We start from the raw sequence: 26,090 nt of genomic DNA on the forward strand, positions 1-26,090 counted from the left end.
TGGTGAGATGGGCACGAAGGGCGATAGATTAATTCAGGTTACGTTCATGGGGAATAACTGATAGAGTTTGAGACTGATGTACTGAGTCAGAGGGACCAGTCAAGAATGACACCCCAAATTCTGCCTGAAACAACCGGGGACACAGTCATCACACTCACTGAAATAGGAGGAAAGCTGGGGACAAGTCCTACAGTCCAGGCTGAGATCCCACCAAGTTGTAAAGAAAGAGGTGTTAAATAGAGGTGTATATAGGCTTGGAGCTAAGTGGTTTGGGCTAAAGATTTACACTTAAACCATCAGCACATCCATGCTAAGGGACAACATAGGAGTATTTAAGAACGCCAAAGGAATAAGAAGAAGGAAAAGAGAATAAGACTGTATCAGAGGACTGAAGAACATCTATACTGGGGAGATACATTATAGAGTAATTTGCAAAGAAATTTAAAAAGGAGTGGCCAAAAGAGTAAGGAAATTATTAGGGAAATAACCCAAGGGCAGCATATGTTTCAAGAAGGGAGTTATCAAGGGTCAAATTCTATTGGGAGAGTAAAAGTAAATTTCATTATTGCCTGTACGAAATAATTAGACGGCAAGGCAGAAATAAACAAGAGACTTCTGCTATCAACACGACTGTGGAAATAACGTCTGTCCTTTTTTACCTCCTGTTCAGTCATGTGAAAGAAGCAGACAGATGCATGTTCTCCAGAGTAGCTGTACGGGCTGCCAAAAGTCCCTGGGATCGCACTGGGGCTGGGTGTGGGAAGCCAGGAAAACAGTGACAGGTCCTGACAGGGGCCAGCTTCACAAAGAGCCAGCAAAAATCAACTCCCTAATGGTGAAGAAGCCCTCATATGCACATAGAAATCTCCAACAAACTCACAGTCCAGGAAATGCCCATGTTGGCTAAAAGAACATGGAAGATGAGGAGGAAAAAAATCATTGAAATGAAAATAAAAGTTTCAGAATGGGAAACAGGTTTTGCACAAAACAAAGTAAGGTGGAAAGAGTTTAGAATTTGAAAAAAAAAAAAAATATATATATATATAGAACTATCGAGTATATAGGACCTGTAAGACAGGTCAAGAATTACCAGCATACACGTCATTGGAACCCTGGTAGACAAAACCAGCAACAACAAAAAGTCAAGCAGAGCAACCACAGACGGGGAGGTGCACCCCGGGCCAGGGAAGTCGATTCCATATAGCTTCATTAGTTTTGTGTTGCTCCTGCAACAAATTACCACAAACTCAGTGGCTTAAAACAACACACATTTACTATCTCACGGTTCTAAACATCACAAGTCTCACTGGGCAAAAATCAAGGTGTTGGCAAGTCTGTGTTCTTTCTGGAAGCTGCCAAGCCCATCCCTTGCCTTTTTCTGGCTCCTACAGTCTGCCTGCTTTCCTTGATTCCTGGCCTCCTCCATCTCCCAGGCACCAGTCTCATCATTCCCAACTTCACTTTCATCCTCACATCACCTCTCTGACTCTGACCCAACCAACTCACTCTGTAAGGATGCTTGTCATTACCCTGGGCTCACCCAGATCAGCCAGGGTAGTTGCCCCACATTTCTTAATCACATCTGCAAAGTGCCCTTTCCCATGTGACCTACAATACTCACAAGTCTCAGGGATGAGGCTGCAGATGTCTCTGGGAGCTGTTATGTTACTTACCACAGCAGTCAACCCTGAGATACAGAGTAAAATAAATACTGACTTTTTAAGGTAAATAAACAATTCCTTATGTAATCAGGCAAGAAAGTCAAGCCACTCATAAGAAGAAAAATTTCTCTTACCTTAGTTCTCTTCAAAGTGCATTTAATGCCAAAGAAGAGTGGAGAAATTCCTACAACTCAAGTAAAGAAAGGGGAAATGGGATTTTGCATCTAGCCATCTGTCCTTAAAGTATAGAAACTACAAAGATAGAGTTTTATCAATGCAGAAACTTGGTGACCATTTTTCTCATGAGCCCATTTTGAATAAACTAGTCAAGAGTGAAATTCAGGAAATTAAGACATGAATGAGGAAAGCACAGTAAAAGCACTTGCAATGGGTATTGAATATATTTATCTGTAAAACCAAGCAAGACAAAAGCACATAAAGAGAATGGTTTGAAAGAAAAGAAGGAAACAGTTTTATGTCATGACAATGTAGAAATTATAAAATTTACAAATACAGAGAAGTAGAGGAGGAAAAATATTGATAATGGCCTCATTTGTAATACCTGGAGCTCCAAGGCTGTGTATTAAAGTTGATAGATCAGGAACAGAAACATAAATATTTTAATAGTACATACACAGACATTTAGAAATATAATATTAGCACCCAAAAAGTGTATGGTGGGGGACAAGAAGAATATAGAGAATTAAGAGGAATCATATTAATTTTATTCTAGCCTAGAGTGGTCAATAGATATTCCCAAAAGAGGTAATTATAGATGTCAGAGTGATGTCATGGAAAATGGCAAAGTAAAAAGCTTATAGAGTAAGTTCCTCCACCAAAATAGCACTTAAGCTGGCAAAACTTACCGAATCAACATCTTTGAATATATGAAATCTAATAAAAAAACTTACAGCAACCAAGAGAGTACTTAATAAAAAAAGAAAAAGGCTGTTAAATTTCAGTAAGGAAGTGTTGTATTTTTGCTTCCTCACTTACCATCCCCCATTCTCCAGCATGGCAGCAGCTATGGACATGATGGCCTGGGTTCTAGGTGGCATCTTGCTGGTGCTGGTGGGTATAATACTTACTTTGTTCCCAAATCATTGTGGCTATGCATTTTGACCTGTCTGGAGATTTTTTTTTCCTCATTAAAAAAAAAAAAATTTATTTATTTATTTTAGAGAGCGAGAGTTGAGGAGGGGGGGGAGGGAGTCTTAAGCAGACTCTGTGCTGAGCGCAGAGCCTGATGCAGGACTTGATCCCACGACCCCGAGGTCACAACCTGAGTGAAACTAAGAGTTGGATGCTTAACTGATTGTGCCCCCCAGGCGCTCCTGTCTGGAGATTTCTTTCAGATAGGAGTAGGTCCCCAGGCTGGTGTCAACCAAAAACTTTAAAGATGTACACTACCTGTAGCCTTCTGGAACAAGGGACAGCAGACTGACAAAAGCATACAAAACAAACAGAAAATTATGGCCCATTCACAGGAAAAAAAAAGAAATTGGCAGAAACCATTTCTGAGGAAACCAGGACGTTGAACTTACTAGACAAAGATTTATATCTTTTAAATATGCCTAAGGAGCTAAGGGAAACCACAAAGAACCTAGGAAAACTAGGAGAATTATGTATAAACAAACAGACACTATCAGTAAACAGATAAAAAATATTTTGTTAAAAAAGGAACCAAATAGAACTTGTGAGCTAAAAAGTAAAATAGCTAAATTAAAAAATTCAGTAGAGAGGTTACAGAGCAAATTAGGCAGGCAGAAGGCAGAATCCACAAATTTGAAAATAGAACAATTAAAATTATCCAGTCTGAGGAGCAGAAAGAAAAGAAATGAAAGGAAGTGAACTGAACATAGGGGACCCTCAATCAGACTAACATTTGCATTATGGGAGTGCCAGAAGGAGGAGGGAAAGGAGCAAAAAGAGTTATTTGAAGATATAAGGGCCAAACTCTTCTTAACTTTGAAGAAAGAATGCATCTACACATCCAAGAAGCTGAATGAATTCTAAAAAGGATAAACTCAGGGACGCCTGGGTGGCTCAGCCCGTTAAGCGTCTGCCTTTGGCTCAGGTCATGATCTCAGGGTCCTGGGATCAAGTCCCGCATTGGGCTCCTTGCTCAGTGGGGAGCCTGCTTCTCCCTCTGCTGCTCCCCCTGCTTGTGCTCTCTCTCTCTGACAAATAAATAAATAAAATCTTTAAAAAAATAAAAAGGATAAACTCAAAGAGATCCATACCAAGGTGAATTATAATTAAGTGGTTGAAAGAAAGGACAAGAAGAAAATCTTGAAAGCAGCAGGAGAGAAGCAATTCTTCCAGTACAAGGGATGCTCAATAATATTAACAGTTTATTTCTCACTTGAAACCGTGTAGGCAAAAGACAGTGGGATGAATGAAGGATTATGTCAGCAAGGTGCAGTGTAGTAAGCCTTACACATCATCCCTCCACAGAAACATTGATTTAACAATACCTTAAAAATGCCAAATACCTTGAAAAGAAATTCAGAATCCAGCTAAGAAGTAGAAGCTAAGTAGTAAAGCACAAACTGAGAAGCAGTCACATTTATATAGGTAAGAGGAGCAATTTCAACTTATTCACACCAGTCCCTCCCCCAGACAGGCCTCGGTCGGCACCAAGAAGACAGCCTCCTTCTGTGATTCCCCCACGGAGGGACGGTGAGATCTGAGTGTGCACCTGGCCACATGGCCTATCAGAGTGCCTTCTGTGGAGCTGCTTTCCATCTCGCCCCATACTTTGTGCTGAACAACCAAAAGAGCTTGGTCCCTGTGACAGTTAGAAACAAAGAAAAGGGGAAGACATTCTTTTATAGCCAGCAGTTTGTTTTGTTTTGTTTTGTTTTGCATGATTGAGGAAAAGCAGAGAACAGATTCTTTTCCTCCAGGAGGGGAGGGAGGAAGCAAAGGGGGCCTTGCTCCTTGAGGCCTTACAGTGGCTAATATCAAGCACTGCTGACCAGTAAAATTGTATCCCAGTCAAAATCAGTCCATGAGGAGTAGGAGAGATAGCTTCATAGGCAACAAAGCAGCTCTGCAAAGAACATGAAGGATCAAGAAAACCCAACACAATCAAAGGGATAAGACAAATCTCCAGTAAACCTGAAAGAAATGGCTATAATGAGTATAGATCACTCTGAACTCTAGTATAAAAGTAAAAGACAAAAGTATTAAAAGAATTATAACTACAGTAGTTTGTTAATAGACACAATATTTTATATAAAGCAGATGTAAATCAAAGTTAAGTTATCAGCTTAAAAGAGACTACTACAGCTAAGTTGCTTTATGTAAGTGTCATGGTAAACACCAATTTAAAAACCTGAAGCAGATACCCAAAATACACACAGAAAGGAATCAAAACATATCAGTACACAAGATAATCAAGCCACAAAGGAAGACATCAAGAGAGGAAGAAAGGAACAAAGGAACTATAAAGCAGCCAGAAAACAATTAAGGAAAGGAAAATAATAAGTCCTATCAATAATTACTTTAAATGTAAATGGATTAAATTCCCCAATCAAAAGGCATAGAGTGGCTGAATGAATTGAAAGAAAAACAAAATGCAACCATATTCTGCCTACAAAAAACTCACTTCAGCATTAAGGACACACATAGTGAAAGGCTGGAAAATAATATTTCATCCAAATGGTAAACAAAAGAGATAAGAAGTGGCTATTCTTATATTAAACAAAATAGACTTCAAGTAAAAAAATGTCACAAGGGACAAAGAAGTCATTATATGATGACAAGTGGATCGATTCAACAAGAGGATATAACAAATGTATATGTTCATATATATATATATATATGCACTCAACATTGGAGCCCCTAAATGTATACAGAAAATATTAACAGATTTGAAGGGAGAAATAGATAGCAATACAATAAGAGTAGGGGAATTCAATACCTACTTTCAATAATGGATAAGTCATCCAAAAGAAAATCAGTAAGGAAATAGTGTGCTTGAACAACACTACAGACCAGATGGACTTAGCAGATACACATGGAATATTCTATCCTACAGTAGCAGAATATGCATTCTTCCTAAGTGCACAAAGAAAATTCTCCAGGATAAATAAAATGTTAGTGCGCAACTAATGAATCATTGAACACTACATCAAAAACTAATGATGTATTATAAGTTGGCTAATTGAACATAATAAAAAAAGTGTTAGGGCACAAAATAAATCTGAAGAGATTTAAGAAGACTGAAATCACATCAAGTACCTTTTCCAACCACAATGACATGAAACTAGAAATCAGTAACAGGAGAAAAATAGGAAAAGTTCAAAACTACATGGAAATTAAGCAACACACTCCTCAACTAACAGGTCACATGAAATTAAAAAGTGGAATTAAAAATATCGTGAGACAGGTGAAAATGGAAACACAACCTACCCGACCTTGCGGGGTGCAGGCAAGGAGTGGTGCTAAAATGCGCCCAGGCCCACTAACAGTTCCGTGCTGCTCAAGGCCTGCTGGTGTCACCAGGCTAACCTATGCATCCAAGGAGCAAAGCACGCAGATAAGCACCCAAGGTCAGTGGAGGGCAGCCACCAACCAGGAAGATCACACACAATCCTCTGTGCAACTCACATTCACGATCAAGTAGCAGCTTCATCTTTCTGTGTGACGGACAGCACTTTTGTTTTGGCCAAATGTGTAAAACAAACTTTTCCTAAGTTATACTTTAAAAATTTTATCTTTGGTCCTCAAGGTCTTCTTCTGACTTCATTTTAATTCTTACTAAACAGTCTGCTGCCTATTCAAGTTGCAAACGTAAGACTTTGGAAAATGTAGAGCGGTAAATAATAACAGAATTTCAAATAGTTTAGTACTTATGTTACATTTGGGATAATTAAAGCCACTTAGAGAAATACAGATGCAAGACAACACTCTTGGCACTCCTTACAAAGGCTCATCCAAATTCATTTTCTGGGCTCCTTCTTGTTTCCCCATTCCCGGCCCCTAGCTTAACCCTCGGACACTTGTGCACTCCCTGTTCTGGTTTACAGCCCAGACATTCCCTAGCCTGCCCCCCTGCTGGAGTTTTCCCCATAGCACTTAATTTTATCATTCCACATTTCACTTGTTCATTAGCTTTTTTCCCCTGTTTCCCCTCAACAAAAGGTAAATTCCATGAAAGTGAGGAACAATACACATTTTATTCTTTGCTAAGTCCCACGGCCCACACAGTAAGTAGAACATTGTATGTCTTTAACCAATACATGCAAAATATAAAGTAATCATTTCACATTGGATTATCATAAAAGTGTTATATTCATTTTCACATATTTACTAATAATTAATATAAAATGTTTATGGTACATTCAGGTTCACCTTCACCCTATGATGATTTCTAAAACCTAATAAAATAGGGCAATTAATATTTGTGAAGATGATCCTGAGTCACTGAGAAGCCAAAGTGATTTCTAAAAAATAAAAAAAACCCTGAAGTTGGCTTAGTATTGGTTTTATCAAATGCTAATTATTTTAAATCTCTAAGTATTCGTGTCTCTAAGGTAATTCTGTTTGTTAGATTATTACCTTAGCCTAAATATTTATTCCCCGATCATTTTGAATAAATTGAAGTTTCTTATTTTACATCTGGTTCTGAGAAGTTTGGAGGCAGACAGCTGATGTGAGATGAAGTCTGAATACAGTCTTACACGTGATTGAACTGTAAGTCGAAACGTTGCGGGAGATGATCTTATTACCTTTCCGTATGGTAGGCGTTTCATTGTCTGCAATCAGTTGCAAGCAGTCTTGAGTGACTGAAAAGCAAAAATGCATCCTTTTAGTTACTTGAATAGGAACCGAAAGGGAAGTAAGATGCCTGAACGCACCGCACAAAGCTACAGAGCTGTTCTTCCAGAACCACGGAACCAATAACGCTTCCTCCGGAGCCTGCTCATTGTTCTAAAACTGCTTTATGACAACTGCACACAGATTTCTATCATAAGTTTTACTTAAAATATGGTATGGCCTTGAAATTCGGTTTAGAGAAACTCTATGTGCTGTTGAAACATGGTAAGTATATCATCCTGAGAGTTCAACCTCACTTGCCTTAAGGTGTCATGCCTGGACAGAAAGCGAGTTTAGTGATTATCATGTGTCTTTCCAGTCTGTCACACGTATAAGCCAAACTACCAGAATACTATAGAGTGATTTTTTGTTTTTAAAAAAAGCCTAACATTAAGGGGCGCCTGGGTGGCTCAGTCGGTTAAGCGCCTGACTCTTGATTTGGGCTCAGGTCATGGTCTCAGGGTCGTGAGATTGAGCCGAGCGTCAGGCTCCATGCCCAGCTTGAGATTCTTCCTCTCCCTCTCCCTCTGCCCCTCCCCGCCTCACCCCCACTCTCTATCAAAAAAACAAAAACAGAAACAAACAAAAAAAGCCAACATTAAATAGTAACTCACGGTTACTGCTAATAAAATTACCACTACTGAAAATAAAAGCAATTGCTAACATTTACTGAGCAGATATAAATACAGGCAACCTCACAAAAATCCTCAAAACTACATATGAGAAACTAAGTCCTGGCAAGTATAAACGGCTTATTTCGGGGCCTGTGGTGGAAAGTGATGGGGCCAGAACTGAAGCCAGGCCTGTTTCACTCCAGAGCCAAAGTCAGGCTTTGGGTACAATATTTTGGACCAAGAAGAGAAGAGAGAGAGCATCTTTAAAAATAAAATGGGAGATTTCCCTGAAACTGCATAATCAGTAAAGCTTCTGGGAAGCATCAATTTGCATCACATATCACATGTACGATATTCCAGATAGCATTCAAGGAAACAGAGAACTATTCTGTTAAATAAGGACAGATGCCTCCAGGTGAAAGCAAAACGAGAACACTCTCTATGGGGAAAGGAGCAGTAAATATCTATGGGAAATACGACAAAGCAATTTAAGTGTGCCTATTTTAAATTAAGAAAATATGAGTCGAGATCTCTTATTATCTAGCAAGTATTTTATTCAGAGTTGAAGAAGTACTTTAAAAACATGCCTCTCTATGTTCACATTTTAAGAGCTTGACACAGTGAATTCCTGCTTCCCTTATTAATTGAAAACGTTCTGAGTTCTAATACCTAATAGCACAGCACCTAATAACAGATGTAAGACTTACAAGCTATTCCCAAGCTGTGCAGACACACAGGCCTTCGAAGAATACTGCTGCAGGGAGTAAGCACATCAGAAAATCTGTTAAGAAGTTCCCCCTTGGTATTCCAAAGTGGGAATATAATGTTAAAAGCTGCCATTCTTGGGGCGCCTGGGTGACTCAGTCGGTGAAGCGTAGGTCTTTGGCTCAGGTCATGATCCCAGGGTCCTGGGATCGAGCCCCACGTGGGGCTCCCTGCTCAGTGGGGAGTCTGCTCCTCCCTCTGCCTCTGCCCCATGCCCCCCGTTTGTGCGTGCGCTCGATCTCTCTCTCTCTCTCATACAAGATCTTTTTTAAAAAGCTGCAATTCCTTTATAACTCTGAAACTTTTCTAACATATTTTTACGTTTATCTGATCATTTCAATAGGAGCAGAACATTCCCGTGATTCTTTGGTTGATCTGCAAAACCACGATGGCCATGTCTGTGCCACAGGGAAAATGTGACTCATTAGCTCTGTTACTATGCCAGACCTTCTGCCACCAAAAATATGTAAAAGCATCATTAAGAGGCAGAAGGGTCGTGAATAAGGACGGCGTGAAAGAAAGGAGAAACAAAACACCCACAGCAGAGAGAGAGTCTAAAGAGCAGGGGCAGTCTCTCGAGTAGCGCTACCAGCCCTACCTCAAACATGCTCCTATCCTTCTCGCAAACACTTCTTAAGGAATTACTGCTCACAGGGCATCGTGATAAGCTCTGTGAGGGATGCAAGGCTCAAGCAGAGCATGGGAACCTTGAATCTTCCCTCCACACAGAAGAGGATGTTGACAAAAAGGTTAAATTTCCAAATGTTCCCTCTTTCCTGGGCTGTATGTGCACGTGCATACAGAGATTAAATGAGATAATGCATGTGGCATATTTAGAACTATTCCTGGCCCACAATACTTGCGAGATCGATCTTGGCCATTATAGTGGGAGGTGCTAGCATTATTGTTCTTCACAGTATTGAACCCAATAAACTGCGCACATAAAGGAAGGGCACTAGAAGGCCATGAAGGCCAGATGAACCTGATAAAGAGAAACAAGAAAAACTGTAAGATGTTTGTTACTCATGATTTCAATGAACCCTTTCCTTGACCGTTTACCCAACACCCCATAGGAGACTTACACATTCTATTTAGAGAAAGAGATGTCCCTAGAGTGAGCCTTGATACTACTAAACTGCTAAGAAAACATCCGAATCTTAATCTCTGCAGCCCCACTGGAGTTGGCTACAACCTACATGTTAAAAAAACAATAAATCTATTCCATCACGTAGTAGCAGAAATCGAACTTCTAGAAGAAAACACACTGCGGGGAGAAAAGTGCATTTCAAGAAATACTCTTCAGAAAGGAAAGTGGATTATTCAAATAAACGTTCGATCATAGTGTTTGAATTATACTTGCTGAAGCCAGTGCCATTCATTAACTTTTCCTATTCCAGAGAAAGTCACTGGGCTTTTGAAGGAGTGTTGCTGGAAATACGCTTGAGGACTCCCACTCTGGCCTCATGAGATGCTGCTTAGGTCCCATCAACCTCAGCAGTGCTGTTTACCTCTTTCACTTTCTTCCGTTATAGGAAATCCGATGTCCGTTATCATCTTATCTCTAGTACAATCCTTTGAGACTTTCCGGTTCAACACAGATCTGATCTTAAAGTATAGATTATTGCTCACAAAAAGTGAGTCAAAATAGCAATACTGCTTTTTCATATCTCCAAGTAGCATAGACAGCCAGCCACGAGAATTTTGAGAATGCACAGTCTAATGTAAGAAGCACAATGCTGGTAACAATTATAATGCTCATCAGTTGTATTTGGTTTTCAAAAGTCTTGCGTACAACCTTCCCTCTACTACAACTGAAGGGAATTTGGAGAGTCTGAGATAATTTATCTTTTTAACTAAACAACATGATAACATGCGTTAAAACCTTTCTGTGTCTGATGGGGACACACATATTTCTATATATATATATATTTTATATTATAATAATGTGTGAAAAAAGGATAATTAATCTTGGTAAGTACAAATTTACAGCTTAATATTTATTCATAACATTAAACTTTGTATAAAATATTTCCATGTTTTTTTATTAGAGAGAGAGAGAGAGGGAACACAAGCAGGGGAAGCGGCAGAGGGAGAGACAGGCTCCCCGCTGAGCAGGGAGCCCGATGCGGGGCTCCATCCCAGGACCCCAGGATCATGACCTGAGTCAAAGGCAGACACTTAACTGACTGAGCCACCCAGGTGCCCCTGTAAAATATTTCTAAAACAAAAATATTATATTGATGGCAAAAATAGTTTACAAAAGAGAATTCCTAAAATAAGAGTTTTTAGAACAAAAATAATTTGCTATTGCTCAATATTTGATATAATAAAATCCAGCCAACCTCACAGAAAAGCATTTAAATATTTTCCATACGGAAAACATTTTGAGTTTGAAAGCCATCTGTTGAAGTACGACACTTATATTACATTCAAACACCATTTAATTAGGAAAAGGGATTTGAATGCTTATGGGATTGCTAGTATCTGCTGTATTATTTTCTGAATTGGAACTAAACGTTTTCAAACTGGAGTTGGGTTTATTGTACATTGTTTCAACAAACCTCAACCTAATATAAACTACCATAAATAATGCAATTATTGCAGATTACACGTAACTCCAGTGGAAACACAGAGCTTTTCTCAACACATCTGCCCCATCCATATGATGCACACCTACTCGTTCTTGGTAGTCCTTCCTACTCATCTCATTCAAGCTACTCCCAACCTCTTTAGTCTGGATGAGATGTCCTTCCTGCATTTTCCTGGGTCTCTTTCTTTGTCCTTCTGTCTTCTTACTTTACTGCATCAGAGTTTTTGAAGGCGATGCCAATCTCCTATTTCTGTATACCTTACAATTCAGTATATGGAAGTCATGAGAAACACAGTTTGATTTTTCTTGAACTAGTTTTGAATAAATAATCAGTGGCTAGAAAAGTCTAACTAGGAGAAATCCCATAAAGATCTAAATATTGACCTAATGAGGGACATAGATTTATGAAGAAATTGAAGAAAGCATGATTTTGGGATAAACATTTCTACTGGAATGGGAATATAAGAATTTAGGGGCAAAAACTGGATTATAGAGTTTTATTTGACCAGTGATAAAGAGTTTGCCAATACGAGTTAATGGAGTTTTAAAAGTATTTCTAGAGAGCTAAATTGAGAAGTATGTATTTGATGTACCAGAAATTTTTTTAAAAATTAGGAATTTTTAATCTTGAGAGGGGCCCGCCTGATACATGTTGTGCTTTAGAAAGCTCACACATGTGTTCTTGTGTAGAATCAGTTGCCACGCAGAGAGAATGAAAGCAAAGGTTCAGCTGTTGACTGGTAGTAAACATAATATAGGGATTATTTGATCCCAGAAGCAATTATATAAATAGAGCATCCAAGGTAAATTGTGGGAAAAAAATTAAAGGTTTGTGACTAATGAATGTGTCTGAAGAATTAAAAACTAATAATGAAAACAAATTTTCAATTCTGGATAATTCAGAAAGATGGTAACATTACTGTGGCCTTGAGGCAGTACCAAAGGGGGGCTGGTTTGGGGGGTTTTGGAAAGAGGTTGATAAAATAATATAGAAATCACAATAATCAATAGGAGTAAAGAAAGATATCTGATTGGAAGGTGTGTGTGTGTGTGTGTGAGAGAAAGAGAGAGAGAGAGTTTGTGCAGAGTCCTAAGCACTAACTGGATATTGTCACGCACCACTCATAATGTATCTTTTATGTCTAAAGCACTGTAGGATATGTAAAATGGTAGCCCTTTGTCTTGCCTCATAAACACCAAGAGTAAAAATACAAACAAAACAAAACCCAGGAAAACAAAATTCCATCTTCATAAGTTATTTCATTTTATAATTGATGAACTATTTTAATTTAAAATTATTAATTTTGTAGTTGCATTACCATCTCCATGGGACATGTTATTTTTTTCTTTTGCCATGATTTCTTTGCATTACCTTAGAATATTTCTCATTATTAATGGCATACACTCATAAAGCACTGGATATCGGTAACTTACCAGTGAAGAAAATTAGCTTCATGACACAACATGCAAACATACTTGAAGTCAAGGAAGGTGAAAACCAAGATAGAAATATATCTGAATGCTTGAAGAAAGCTACCAGAGAATTGCACAATTGGCTCTTACACCTTCAACCTCCCCTTGGACACTTCTCTCTGAATGTCACAGTGATAATTCAAACTCAACATGACCCAATCTATTTATCTTCCGCACACACACTCACCTCTCATTCTTCTGTTTTCTCTTACTGGCTATAACTACCCTCTGAGCTGCCCAACCGAGAAACTTTGTAAACATGCCCAGTTCCTTCCTCTGTAATCTTGAAACCCGGCAAATAACCCAGTTCTAATGGTTTGAACTTTCAACTTTTGCCCAATTTGGATTCTGTCTGTCACTTATCTCATTCAATAATTTTACTGAACACTAAATTTAGGTCATGTGTTTGGCTCCGGATAGAAAAGAAAAAAAGAAAAGAAACAGAGGGGACACAATCCTTACCCCCTGGAGCATCCCTATCCCCATGGAGAACAGGTATGAATCAGCATCACAAACACAGAATTGAAGTTGCAAGAGAGATCAGGAAGGTTTCTCAGAATGGGATGCTTAAACTAAAGTCAGAAGAAAGAAGGGGGTAGGAACATTCCAGACGAAAGTGTCAAGAGTATACACAAAGGCTGAGGTTGGAGGGACACGGCAAGTATGGCTAACGGAGGGAGAGACAGACAGACAGACAGAGACGGGGGAGAATAATAAACAAGGACAAGACGCGCATGGCAGCCACGTTTAGATCTCCACCCTCACTGCTCTGGACAATCGCACTTGCCCACCAAGCTGTGCCTCTTCTCTTTTCTGCCATTTCTACTCCACTGCTTGTGTTTCCTCCAGATTGACCTTCCTAAACCTGAATTTTATCTTGTCCTTCTAATGTTTCTAACTCCTTCAGTGGGTTTCCCCTGTACACAAAACCCAAGTCTACCTTCATGACCCCAGGACCTCAGCCCCTCCACCCCTCGCAGAACGGGAGCTCCAACCGCGACCGCATGTCTGCCATTCCCTTGGCTACATATTCCTGCCTTGGCATCTAGTGAAACCCATCCATCCCTCAGGGCTCAGACCAAATATCAAGTTTCCCTCATCCTTCCAGCTAAATATTGGATCCCACTACACTTTGTGCACACATCTACTGAAATAACATTTCACTATACATCCTAATTGTTTCTATTACTGTCTCTCTCTCTAGGCTCAGTCACTTGATATTAAGGACCATCATTTATAAGTTTGCACAGTGTCTGGTTTACATCAGACTAAAAAATGAAGAAAGAAAATCTGTGCAACAGTTTAGAACAAAAACAGACATCATAACAATATCCACCTTTTCCAAATGGTTCTTAGAAACCTCATCCTTATATCCAACTTTATAATACATGTTAAATCAAACTAAATTAATGCTTTAGGGAAAATAGGTTCTCTAAAAAAAAAAAACCACACTGATATTTGGACCTTCTAACAATAAGTCCTTGGGCCCAGGGTTATATGAAAAACATTTTCCATAACAAATAACCCTCAACAAGAAGGATTTCGAGTTTTCATTTGTAGAACCAAAGCACACTATAATATTTTTTTTTTGGAAGCAAATGATTATGTAGTATTTCTCTACAATTTCTTACTCTCTATTTCCCAGAAGAAGTTCTAGTGCAGCAGATGGAAAAGAAACAGATTGAGCCGTGAAGTGTGACTTCTCAGCCGGTGTCAGAAGCTGCACTAGGTAGCTATTTACAGTGGTCTCCCGTCTATCCCAAATGGCCCGGCCCTAGGACGAGGAGGAGGAAGCGTGAACTTGTAAAAACACTTCCGTCAGTTTTCCTTTGCAAAAATCCAAGCAAAGGAACAATGTCAAGGTGTTGGCCTGTATTCTGCCCCATCCACCCACTACAATAAGGCCTCTTCTTGCGTGTTTTCTACTTCCCGCTGCATCCCTGTTCCCACACCGTGGGATACTGTCTCCTTTTCCCCAAATCGACTCACTCCTCAAAACCCAGCTCAGCTCTTAACCATCATGGTGTCAATCATCTTTCAGTCTGTGATCTGAACTCACATCCTAGGATACCATTGCTAGATGGCCTGTTGGTATTGATGTTAGTAACAGTCTAGGCCTCTTGGGGACCCAACAGTTTTTGTCAAATCTGATGTATTATTATTCAAACGTTAAGCCCGTACAGCTCGCACAATGGAAAAAAAACCTCAGAATTTGTAGTCAGTATATAATGAATCCAAACATGAGTTCTCAAACCAATTTAGCTGTTTAATCATGAGATTACCATTAATATTAAAATATCTTTTTCTTATCTATATAATAGGAATAACAATATCTGCTTCATAGTATTGTGAGGACTAACTGAAGTCATGATTTACGTATGCTTTGTAAAGACTAAAGAGCTTGTTGATTATTATTTTAAAATTTACATTAATTTTCTTTAATTTCTCCAACTCAGTATTTAGCTTGTTGAGGTAAGGGACTGGTTATGTCTTGGCTTTAATTCTCTCATCTAAAATGGAGACAATAACACTAACCTAATACCTTAGGTTGGGCTCTGTGGGTCTATGATACCATTTACCTTGCTGAGAAGGTAATTAATGCTTTAGGGAAAATAGGTGTCCAATTCTTACCTTGCTGAGAAGGTAAATGGTATCATGGACCCACAGAGCCCAACCCAGAGCTTGTGCGTACCACGTATCCAATAGCTTAGTTTCTCTCTCCCCTTTTCTGTATATTCTGGAGTGCCACCTCAGACCTTGGCACACTGGATGTTTCCTCTATTTTTGAGCAAAATCTGTTTCTTCTCTAACTCTTAATGAGAATACCTTTTATTTGTTTAATTTTTTTATTTTTTTTTTAAAGATTTTATTTATTTATTTGAGACAGAGAGAATGAGAGAGAGCACATGAGAGTGGGGAGGGTCAGAGGGAGAAGCAGACCCCCGCTGAGCAGGGAGCCCGATGCGGGACTCGATCCCGGGCCTCCAGGATCATGACCTGAGCCGAAGGCAGTCGCTTAACCAACTGAGCCACCCAGGCGCCCTAATTTTTTAATTTTTAAAAAGATTTTATTTGAGAGAGAAAAAGAGCATGTGCACGCGAGCGGGGGAGAGGCAGAGGAGAGGGAGAGAGAGAATCTCAAGCAGACTTGGCACTGAGTGCAGAGCCCGATGTGGGGCTCAGTCTCAGGACTCTGAAATCATGACCCGGGTGGAAACCAAAAGTTAACTGACAGCCACCCAGGAGCCCCAAGAATACCTTCTAAAAGAAAATCCAACCACAACGAAAGTGCAGCTGCCCAATACGGTTCTTTTAAATAGGACTTGACTTACAAAAATAATAAACAGTACAACTAGTATTATCCATTCCTATAGGACTATTAATGAGAACACATTTCTCAACATTATGAATTTACTTTTAAAATATCAACCCATTTCTGCAAATTTTTTTTTAAGTTGAAAGTGTAAAGAATTATTGAGCCTTCGAGGAGAAACAAAGACTTACCCCGGCCTCCCTGACGCGCGCTCTTCCTCTTTCCCGCCCTTCACGCTGCCCATTCTGTGAACCCCTGCCCGAGATACTGCACTTTTTCATGATGTCTGCCATTTTCTAGTATACTGTAATTTACTCATTAATTGTGTTTATTGACTACTTTCTGTGTCTTTCCACCTTGCTATAATGTAATCTCCAGTGAGCAGGAAACTTTTATCTGTTGTGTTTTCTGATCAACACCCAACACCTAGAACAGTGCTTGAGACCTAAGGGGCCTGTGGCTTACATGGAAGATACACGACATCACTTTTGGCTGCTTTGATTGACTCATTTCCTGGCTCTTCTGCTTCTCAAAACTTTAAACTTGACAAGAACAGGGTTCAGAGATTTGGTTGTGAGGTCCCTATTTTATTTTATTGCTTTTTTGGAAACTGAACAGAAGCCAGCTCTTGCAACACTGAAAAAGAAGTCATTATTGAGGCAGCTGCAGGGGGCATAGCACTCAGGGAAGATTCTGGTCAAAGATCACCATGACAACAACCGGCTGTTTCTGTTCTAGGAAGGAACACACCCTTACTGGGGAGGAGGTTCCAGTTAACCTAATTTTGGTACAAACTGGATGACTGAGCTTTATATTGCATATGCATTCAACACTCATTTTACAGTCTTGTAAGATACAGCAAAGCCAGAAATGTCCATGAACAAAGACTGGATGTTACAGACCCATCGGACCTGCCATCTTTCCTTGCAAAGGAGATGGACTATGGATTTCAAGAAAGAACACTCAAAAATAGAGTTCAGTTATTTGTTAAGTACCAGTGTTGGTTTCTTAGTTGTGACAAAGTATGGTAATATAACACAACAGGAGATACTGGATGGGGGGTATATGGCAACTCTCTGCATTACCTCTGCAACTTTTCCGCAATTCTAAAATAATCCCAAACCAAGAACGTTTATTTAAAAATGGAGAAAAATAACTTAAAGTAGATTGGCCAAAATCTTACAACAAATATTTAGAAGATGAAATATGGATAATTTTCCTCCACTCTTGTTTTTGTATTTTGTTCATGTTTTCAACACCTTTTTAGTCTTATAATTGAGATGAGTATGATACACACTATCAATAAAAGTAATTTTTGTATTTCTATAATCTACAACACATGCAATTCTAATAACTTTTAAATTCCCTACTGAATAACAAGAGGAAAATATAAAGGTTACTTGATTTTATTAACAAAACCTTGTTTTAGCTCAGTGGGAATCCATCTGAAAGAACCCATTCTCCTGATGGGCTCTTAGTATGGTTATCTCTCCGTTCTTTAAGTGGATGGAATAGTTAGTTGAGAGCTGACAGTAGGGATCATGATGATTCCATTTGTGAAGAAATTTTAACAAGAATATTTCAAAGCCAGATCACTTTAGTTATTAGTTTTAATTGGGAATATCTCCAAATACACTTAGGGGCTGAAAGTGAACTTTTGGCTAATATGAGCCATTTGGCAATTCTTTGATCCTGGATTTCCCCACATTTCTGTTTGTTATATTACAATCAGAAATTATCTTATGAAACACAGAACCCTAATAAGACCTCCATTTGAAACACAATTAAGAAAAACAAAACTGGAGCCAAATACCCAAAATGTACAACTACTTAAGAGCAGCATTTACCCTTGGGAGGCCTGGAGAAGCACCAAGTGGGCATGTGGGCTGATGGTGATGTCCGCCCCTTCATCTACTGCTGTTCATTTTGTGAATACTCACCAAACCGTACCCTTACGATCTGTGCCCTTTTCCGTATGTAAATAATACTTCAATTAAAACCAAAACATTAAATAAAACAAGAAATCCACAAAATTAATTAGACAGGTTGTTGAATATGACAGTTTCTCTGTGACTCTTCAGTGAGCCCAAATTGTACCTCTACCTGATGAACCAAGAAAGTCTGAGGCAAGGGGCCCCCAAATTCTCCCAGCAAGTCCAGCCTTGCTATCCAACTCATTCTTTGGTGAATTAGCTGTTTTAAATGTCAAGTTAAAAAATTGCATAACACGGCCTCCGATCAAAACCTGAGAAATGAAGAGGTACAGCCACTTTGGAAAACAGTGTGGCGTTTCCTCAAAAAAGTAAAAACAGAGCTACCCTATGACCCAGCAATTGCACTCCTGGGTATTTACCCCAAAGACACAGATGTAGTGAAAAGAAGGGCCATATGCACCCCAATGTTCATGGCAGCAATGTCCGCAATAGCCAAACTGTGGAAAGAGTCGAGATGCCCTTCAACAGATGAATGGATAAAGAAGATGTGGTCCATATATACAGTGGAATATTACTCAGCCATCAGAAAAGATGAATACCCAACTTTTACATCAACATGGATGGGACTGGAGGAGATTATGCTAAGTGAAATAAGTCGAGCAGAGAAAGTCAATTATCATATGGTTTCACTTATTTGAAGAACATAAGGAATAGCATGGAGGACATTAGGAGAAGGAAGGGAAAAATGAGGGGGGGGGAATTGGAGGGAGAGATGAACCATGAAAGAATATGGACTCTGAGAAACAAACAGGGTTTTAGAGGGGAGGGGGGTAGGGGTATGGGTTAGCCCAGTGATGGGTATTAAGGAGGGCACGTACTGCATGGAGCACTGGGTGTTATACGCAAACAATGGATCGTGGATCACCACATCAAAAACTAATGATGTATTGTATGGTGACTAACATAACATAATAATAAAAAAAAAGAAATACGGGAAAAACCCCCCTTCCAATGATGCCAGATCACTGCATCTTACTTCAGAGTGAGCCCAAAATCGATCAGCAAACATTCACAGAACACCTAGTGTGTACAAGTATCATGATGAATGTGCCAAAGACACAGGACCCAGAGCACAGAATCCTCTCCTCTTTAGCTTGACAGACAGGACGCGTACACACCTCCCCCAGGTGATATATGTAATACCAGGTGTGCTGTGTGCTGAGGACGTGGGGCTTTCTAGCCCAACACACTGGAGTTTACTTACAAATTCAACAAACACACAATAAAACTGAAGTGCCTGCTGAAATTTAGGCTGGATTTACAGAGAAATAAAAATGGGCAACATTCTGGAGTGTTATTCAGCAGTACTTAGCTCTGAAACTTTTTGACATAAAATGACAGGATATGCAGAAAGCAGAGTATCCTAAAAACAAAATCTAAAACAATACTATAATTCTATTAAGTATAAATCCACTAAGTGTGTTGATGTGGCTTAAAACTAACCATGAGATTGATCGAATGCTGCATTATTTGTTGAAAATTCTGTACATTTTAAAACAGTTTAACAGCCTATTTGAAAATCCCAGGACTCCAAAATCACAACAAAACGTTTTTACACTTAACTATGAAAGAAGAGTAAAACCTATAAAAGGAAAATTCTATCTAATCGGGAAATTTAAAATTTGATATTTAATAAAGATATTAAGTGTTCCTGGATATATAAAATTAAACCATGTAAAAATTCTATTTTCTTCTTCAGAGTTACAATTTTTATAAAATTCCAACAAAAAATGTCAATGGTTCCAGAATGGATATAGAAAATTAATAAATAAGAACATGAATGGCTGGACACTTTGAAAGTAACAGGGACAACCTAAAGTTTTTGAGTCTTATTTAAAATAAATCAGAACTAGGGGCGCCAGGGTGGCTCAGTCGGTTAAGCGTCCAACTCTTGGTTTCGGCTCAGGTCATGACCTCAGGGTCTTGGGATTAAACCAGAGTCAGAGTCGGGCTCCCTGCTCAGTGGGGAGTCTGCTTCTCCTCTCCCTCTGCCCCCCCCCCAGCTCATGGTCTCTCTCTCTCTCTCTAATAAATACACAAATAAATATCTTCAAAAAATAAATCAGAACCAGAATAGAAACGAAAAAAAACAAAGAAAGCTGCATAGATTCAAACTGTAATTTTCTCAATTCCAAAAAAAGGACAGTACCAAACAGACAAAAAAAAAAAAAAAAAAATCAAGGAGTTTCAGACAAACTTCTTGGTTATGGACACATTAATTTTGTAGTGCTAAACAAAATACATTTTCCTTGCACAAAAGGATGGCATCTAAAACAACATTCAAGCCAGTTTCATGAATGAGGAATAGTAAATATGACCTGTCACTGAGGTTCTCCTCTTCAAGGCTTCCATCTCAGATCTATGAATGTTACGAGTGTGTGTGTAGAGAGAGATGTACTGTTTACTGCATATATATGTTATCTATACATATATATGATAAGTTCATATACATACCGTATCTATGTATACTACATAGATATATGTACTATATAAAAGGTCTATAAGAATCTCAGGCAAACCATGATAATGACAAGAGCAATTACATCTGGACTTTGGAAAGTGGGTAAATTTTGATTCACTTGATAGAATTTCTTGTTACTTTCCAAACCTTCTAACAGTTACAAATTATTTAGGGAAACTTTTTAATCAGCATATAACTTTTGGATGCCATAAAATCATAAATTTGTAAAAATTTGCACGTTAGGAAAATTTAAAATATAATAGAGGGTATTTTGGGGCCGTGGGACTCCAGGAGTTAATTAATTGCTTACTCAATGTCCTTTCTTCTTAAATCTGCTATAAAGAGCCCATATCCTCTTTGTGATGGTAAAGTTAAGGTTTATTTGTAAAACTAATGTGCAGAGGCTGGGAAATACTAGCATAGAGGTTGAAGAAGATTAAGGCACTTTGACCCTACTGGATATTAAAGCTCATTATATTATAAAATACTAAAAATATTTTATTTAATACAGATAAATAGAATAATAAATTAATGCAAAAACAGTCCAAAATAGATTCAACTATATATGAGAAACTTAATATAATACAATAAGCTTTCGAATGCAAACAAGTTAAAAAGAATCATCCAATAAATTTAGCTGAGATGTCTAGCAGTAATTTGGAAGGAAAAAATAAAAAGAAAGGGGAAGTTAAAGCTAGTAGACAAGATCTACCAAATGAACGCCAGGAGGATTAAGGAGTTAAGTACCAAACTAAAACACTAAGTTATAAAAAAGTCAAAGTAGCGGCGAATAGAGTAGGCTATATTAGAGATTATGGACAAATACATTTTTAGCTGTAATGTATTAGAGACGATCAAAAGGAAAAGTTTATCACATTAAATACACAGATGTAAAATCTCTGTACAAGTTAAAAAAAGAAGTAAAATATTGCGAAAATATTTACAGCAGAATTTTGATAGGCAGAATGTCTAATATAGTTTCTTCAAAATTACAAAAAAAATTAGGACAGATGAGGGAAGTTATAAATAAAAATTAGCAGAACATAAAATTAGAAGTTACCCAAATATGCAGAAAGAAATTAATTCTTATTTGCAAGCAAGCAACAAATTACATCTGAGATACTGTTTTACAACTACTAAATTAGCCAAAATAAATTTTAAAAGATAAAACGCTGTAAGAATGTGGAGAACTTGTCCACTGCATTTCTGACTGCATACATTTATAACTCATTTTGAAAGCAACATGGCAAGAGGCAGCGAGGGTGGTAAAGATGTTCATGCTCTTTAGCTCTGATAGTCTATCTACAGAATTTATATGGAACATACAATTCCTCAGAAACAAGAGATCTGCACAAAAATTTTGGAAATGGTCACGTTAAATAACTGCATGATATAGCAAACTAATATGGAATTACTTAGAAACAGGGAAAATGCTTATTGTATAAGGATAAGTGAACACAAAAATATACTATATATATGCTGTATTTTTTCAATTATGTAGGAAATACAGATGACAAACTGCAAAGTAGGAAAATAATTTATGTGTTAGAGTAAAAGGATTAGTGTTTCCTAGTTTATATACGTTTCAATCCAACTGTTTCTGATAATTGACACAAAGCATATGTTAAAATCACGGTCTTTATGAAATAGGTAAGAATTTTGTCCATGAATAAGGCAGTTAGTGAAAAATACGTTTCCAGCCAGAGCATCTGATGAGAGCATATGTGTGAGTGTGTGTGTGTGTGTGTGTGTTCTCCGACAGAAGAGCACCTAGTCAGGGCGCCTGGGTGGCTCAGATGGTTAAGCGTCTGCCTTCGGCTCAGGTCATGATCCCGGGGTCCTGGGATCGAGTCCCGCATCGGGCTCCCTGCTCGGCAAGAAGCCTGCTTCTCCCTCTGCCTCTGCCTCTCTCTCTCTCTCTGACTCTCATGAATAAATAAATAAAACATTTAAAATAAAATAAAATAAAATAAAAAAGAAGAGCACCTAGGCAGTAAGTCATGCACTTCCCTTCACAAGTGCAAACCTGTATGTACAGAACTGCACCTGTTCTGCTCACCTCACGGTCAATGGGAGGGTTAAGGACACAGTAGCGGTGACAATAACCATCCCAGCACGTGCCTGCCTGGCACATTCTGGCTCCAAACACGTTCCTTCAAAATAAAAGAGAAACAATCCCAAGGATTTCTTAAGGTGTGTTGCTATGGAATGTAATGTAAATACGCCTTTTCTTCTTTGAAATGCAGGAACTAGAGTTGAGCATTTGGGGAGGCCCTGCCCAATCCGAGGTTTCAGGAATCTGTAAGACGCTTTGGAATGAGTGGGACATGAACAACGGCAGGAATCACTCAAGAACTCTTACCAGAAGATCCTAAACTTGTGGATTTCCCGGAAAAGCATTAAAACCCCTGCATGTGTACGTGTGTGTGTAAAATGAACTTTTTAAAAACGAAGGCAACAAACAAAATAAATCCCAAACGCACACCTGCTGCAATATGAGCCTCCCTGGGCGGCAGGGCACGCCATGCGCCCTGAGAAGCGTTTCCCTTTACCTGGCCTTCTCTGACTCGGGTAGACAGGCGGTGCTTTCTTCCTGGAGGGCTAGACAAGGAAGTTCTTCCTGGAAGCTAGACAAGTTTCTGACACAGGCATGATCTATGAGGAAGACTATGTGGCCCCTTCCTCCTCCGCTCTGCTTGTGGGACAGGGCAGCCCTCAGGCTCTGCTCATTGAAGGACAGAACGTGCTGTGCACGGGCTGCACCCGGAAGCCCCCTCTGGTTTAGATGCAACTCTCACAGTCTCCGTGCACCGGTCCGCTCTCGGGCCCCCAGAGCGGAGGCCACCCTCCACACCTGTGGGCGCCAGGCTCCCTGACTCATAAATGCCTCTGTGCCCGAACCTACCTGTTTCTTCTGGACCCTGAAGCGCACGCTTGTTCCTGCTGCTTTGGCTGGAGTTGCCCTCTCCTGCAGCGGGCGGCGCGAAGATCCCCTAAGAAGAGAGAAACCCCAAGTTACTGCAAAGACATCCGAGGAGCGGGAGGCGGCGGTGCGGGGCGAGCCCACGCCTGGGGCTGCAGCTGCTTGCTGCAAACTCACTTTCAGGGCCGACGTGACAGCTGGAGCCTCCCGCACGGCTGCCCCGGGGGCTGCGGCTCCGGCCTGGGGGGGGCCTGGCAGCCGCTCTGCCTGGTGTTGCTGCAGCCCCGCCCGGAGGCTCCCCAGCTCGGCCTGAAGGGCGGCCACCCTGCAGAAAGCCAGCACCGAGAGGCAGCTGGCCGTCAGGGCCAGCAGCAGGGTCACGGCCAGCAGCGCTCCATCTTTGGAGAACGGGACAGAGGGGCTTTCCTTCGGGGGGAGGATGGAGACACACTCCCTCGGTTTCATTTCTTCTCCCCTCCGCAGGCCGGGAGAGAGGCATGACCGCTGGCCTGCGCAGCCATCCATGGCACTCCTGGAACTTTGGAGGTTCGGGCCTTTCGGGTGAGCGAGCGCAGGGAATGGATCATTTCCTGTGAGCTGTGCTTGCTGGTGTCCTGCACTGACTCCAGGGCCTGGCCCTGCTGTCGCCCGCAGGAGAGCTCTCCTGAGCCTCCCGCCGTCTGCCCCGCTGCATCCCGGCCCCCACTGTAATGATAGGTCTTCCTGGCACTGGCCCTTCAGTCCGATTGCCCAATCATTTCCTCATTTCACTTTCAGTTTTTGTAAGAATTTTAATGGCATCTCAAGACACACACACACACACGCACACACGGGCCCCGTGCATCCCCCTACGTGACGGGACTCGGGGTGTGGGCTGGCCCACCGGGGAGAGCCCTGCGGTCGTGCAGGTGCGGGACGAGCATGGCAGGGCTGCCCCACTCGGGGCCACATGGCTCCGGGCGCCAGGGGGAAAAGAACACTGAGGTTCCTGGTGCTGTAATAAAAATAATTAATGTGAAGGTCAGATAAGCTAAGTGGCAGCCCTGAACTGTACTCAGCTGGAGAATGATTTATGAACGGTCTCGAAGTAGGAAACAGAATGAGACGTCCTCAGAGGAGGCATGGAAGTCCACTGGGGCACAGTCGCCTTATGATTGTCTCGGCAACGCAACACACAGAATGTGACCGAATCTGGGAGGTGTATTTAGAGTCCATCGGGGGCGTTCTTGCTCTGCGGGGGACGCATTTTGAGGGGAAACCTGTGCGCGCCCTTCCTCCTGGGACTGGCCACCCTGACGAGCCCTCCCACCGAGCTGCAAGTGGCCGCTCAGTGCAACGTGGTCTGGGAAACCCAGCCTTCTCTCCGGCTCCCAGTGCCTCCGCCCAGCCCCACCGGGAGCGGCTCTCTCCCTACGGTTCCTGTTAGGCTGACTCTGCCCCAACCTAATGGGCGTGCGAACAACCTGACTCAGCCCACAGACACTTTGGCTTCCAGTCTCTGCCGCTGGACTTGGTCTGGCTGCAAAGACGGCAGCCCTGCCCTGTCTCGATGGCGGGCTTCTGGACGTTGCTCAGCTGCTCTGCCCCCAGCACGGGCCTATGGTCAGGAGCTCCCACCTCCACAGCATTCCTGGGCACGAGCCGAGGCCGGACACATGAGTCCTCTGTGTGCTCCGCGCCCCTCCCGTTCCTGCGTCAGCTTCACAAGGGCAAGTTGCAGGAACCGTGTGAGCAAGGAGAAGGGCTCCCGAGCCAGGCTGCGAATCTCTCTGGGCAAAATACATGTCTCCTCATCTGTGAAATGGGAGGATGGCTGTCCCTGAGAATTCTAACGAGCCTTACAGGAACGCAGAACAAACTATATTGAAGCTGCTTCCATTTCTCATCCAAGTTCACTCATTACGTCAAGTGTTTTTATTGCAGACGTCTCTGTGTGTGTCCCCCCGTAACGCCTGCAGGGGTCTGACAGCAGACACCTGCGGGGAGTCGGCACGTCTTCACCTTCACCAGGAGCCACGGAGCCCCCCCCGAGGGGTTCCCCACGCTACGGGTGACGTCATCAGACACTCATTTTTTTATTCTTATGTTAATCCCCATACCTTACATCTTTAGTTCTAGATGAAGTGTTCCATGATTCATTGTTTGTGCACAACACCCCGTGCTCCATGCAGAATGTGCCCTCCTCAATACCCACCACCAGGCCAACCCATCCTCCCACCCCCCTCCCCTCTAGAACCCTGTTTGTTTTTCAGAGTCCATCGTCTCTCATGGTTCGATCAGACACTCATTTTTACCTATTAGGACTGTTATTTTTTTTCTTTCTGTCTGTGAGTGCTAAGACCTTTTTAAATGACTTTTAAAGAACTTTAGAAAAACTTCACAAAGTTCTTTCAGAGATGACCTTGCTCCCCCACATCAGCCGTTCTCCAGTCTCTGAGGTGGAAGGACGTCTTCTGTGTGTGCCAGACAT

The 26,090-nt window shown here is 40.8% G+C and overlaps 1 protein-coding gene across 2 annotated transcripts in view; it reads right to left on the reverse strand.

Moving 5' to 3' along the window:
- Positions 1-24,477, reverse strand: part of TNFSF13B (TNF superfamily member 13b) — a 33,143-nt gene extending 8,666 nt beyond the window's left edge. The window contains exons 1-3 of one of the 2 annotated variants that reach the window (XM_045869700.3): positions 23,798-24,474; positions 23,603-23,690; positions 7,400-7,456 (exon numbers count right to left, since the gene is read on the reverse strand). In XM_045869700.3, coding sequence (XP_045725656.1) covers positions 7,400-7,456; positions 23,603-23,690; positions 23,798-24,145 — 493 coding nt within the window. In that variant the 5' untranslated portion in view covers positions 24,146-24,474. Of the gene's footprint in view, positions 1-7,399; positions 7,457-23,602; positions 23,691-23,797 lie in introns of both variants that reach the window. The other variant, XM_064585909.1, reaches the window with a different exon arrangement.
- Positions 24,478-26,090: the final 1,613 nt, after the last annotated feature.

The sequence above is a fragment of the Mirounga angustirostris genome, unplaced genomic scaffold, assembly GCF_029215605.1.
Source record: "Mirounga angustirostris isolate CCGP_5_RB_7025 unplaced genomic scaffold, mMirAng1.0.hap1 SCAF_3, whole genome shotgun sequence".
Classification (NCBI taxonomy): Eukaryota; Metazoa; Chordata; class Mammalia; order Carnivora; family Phocidae; genus Mirounga; species Mirounga angustirostris.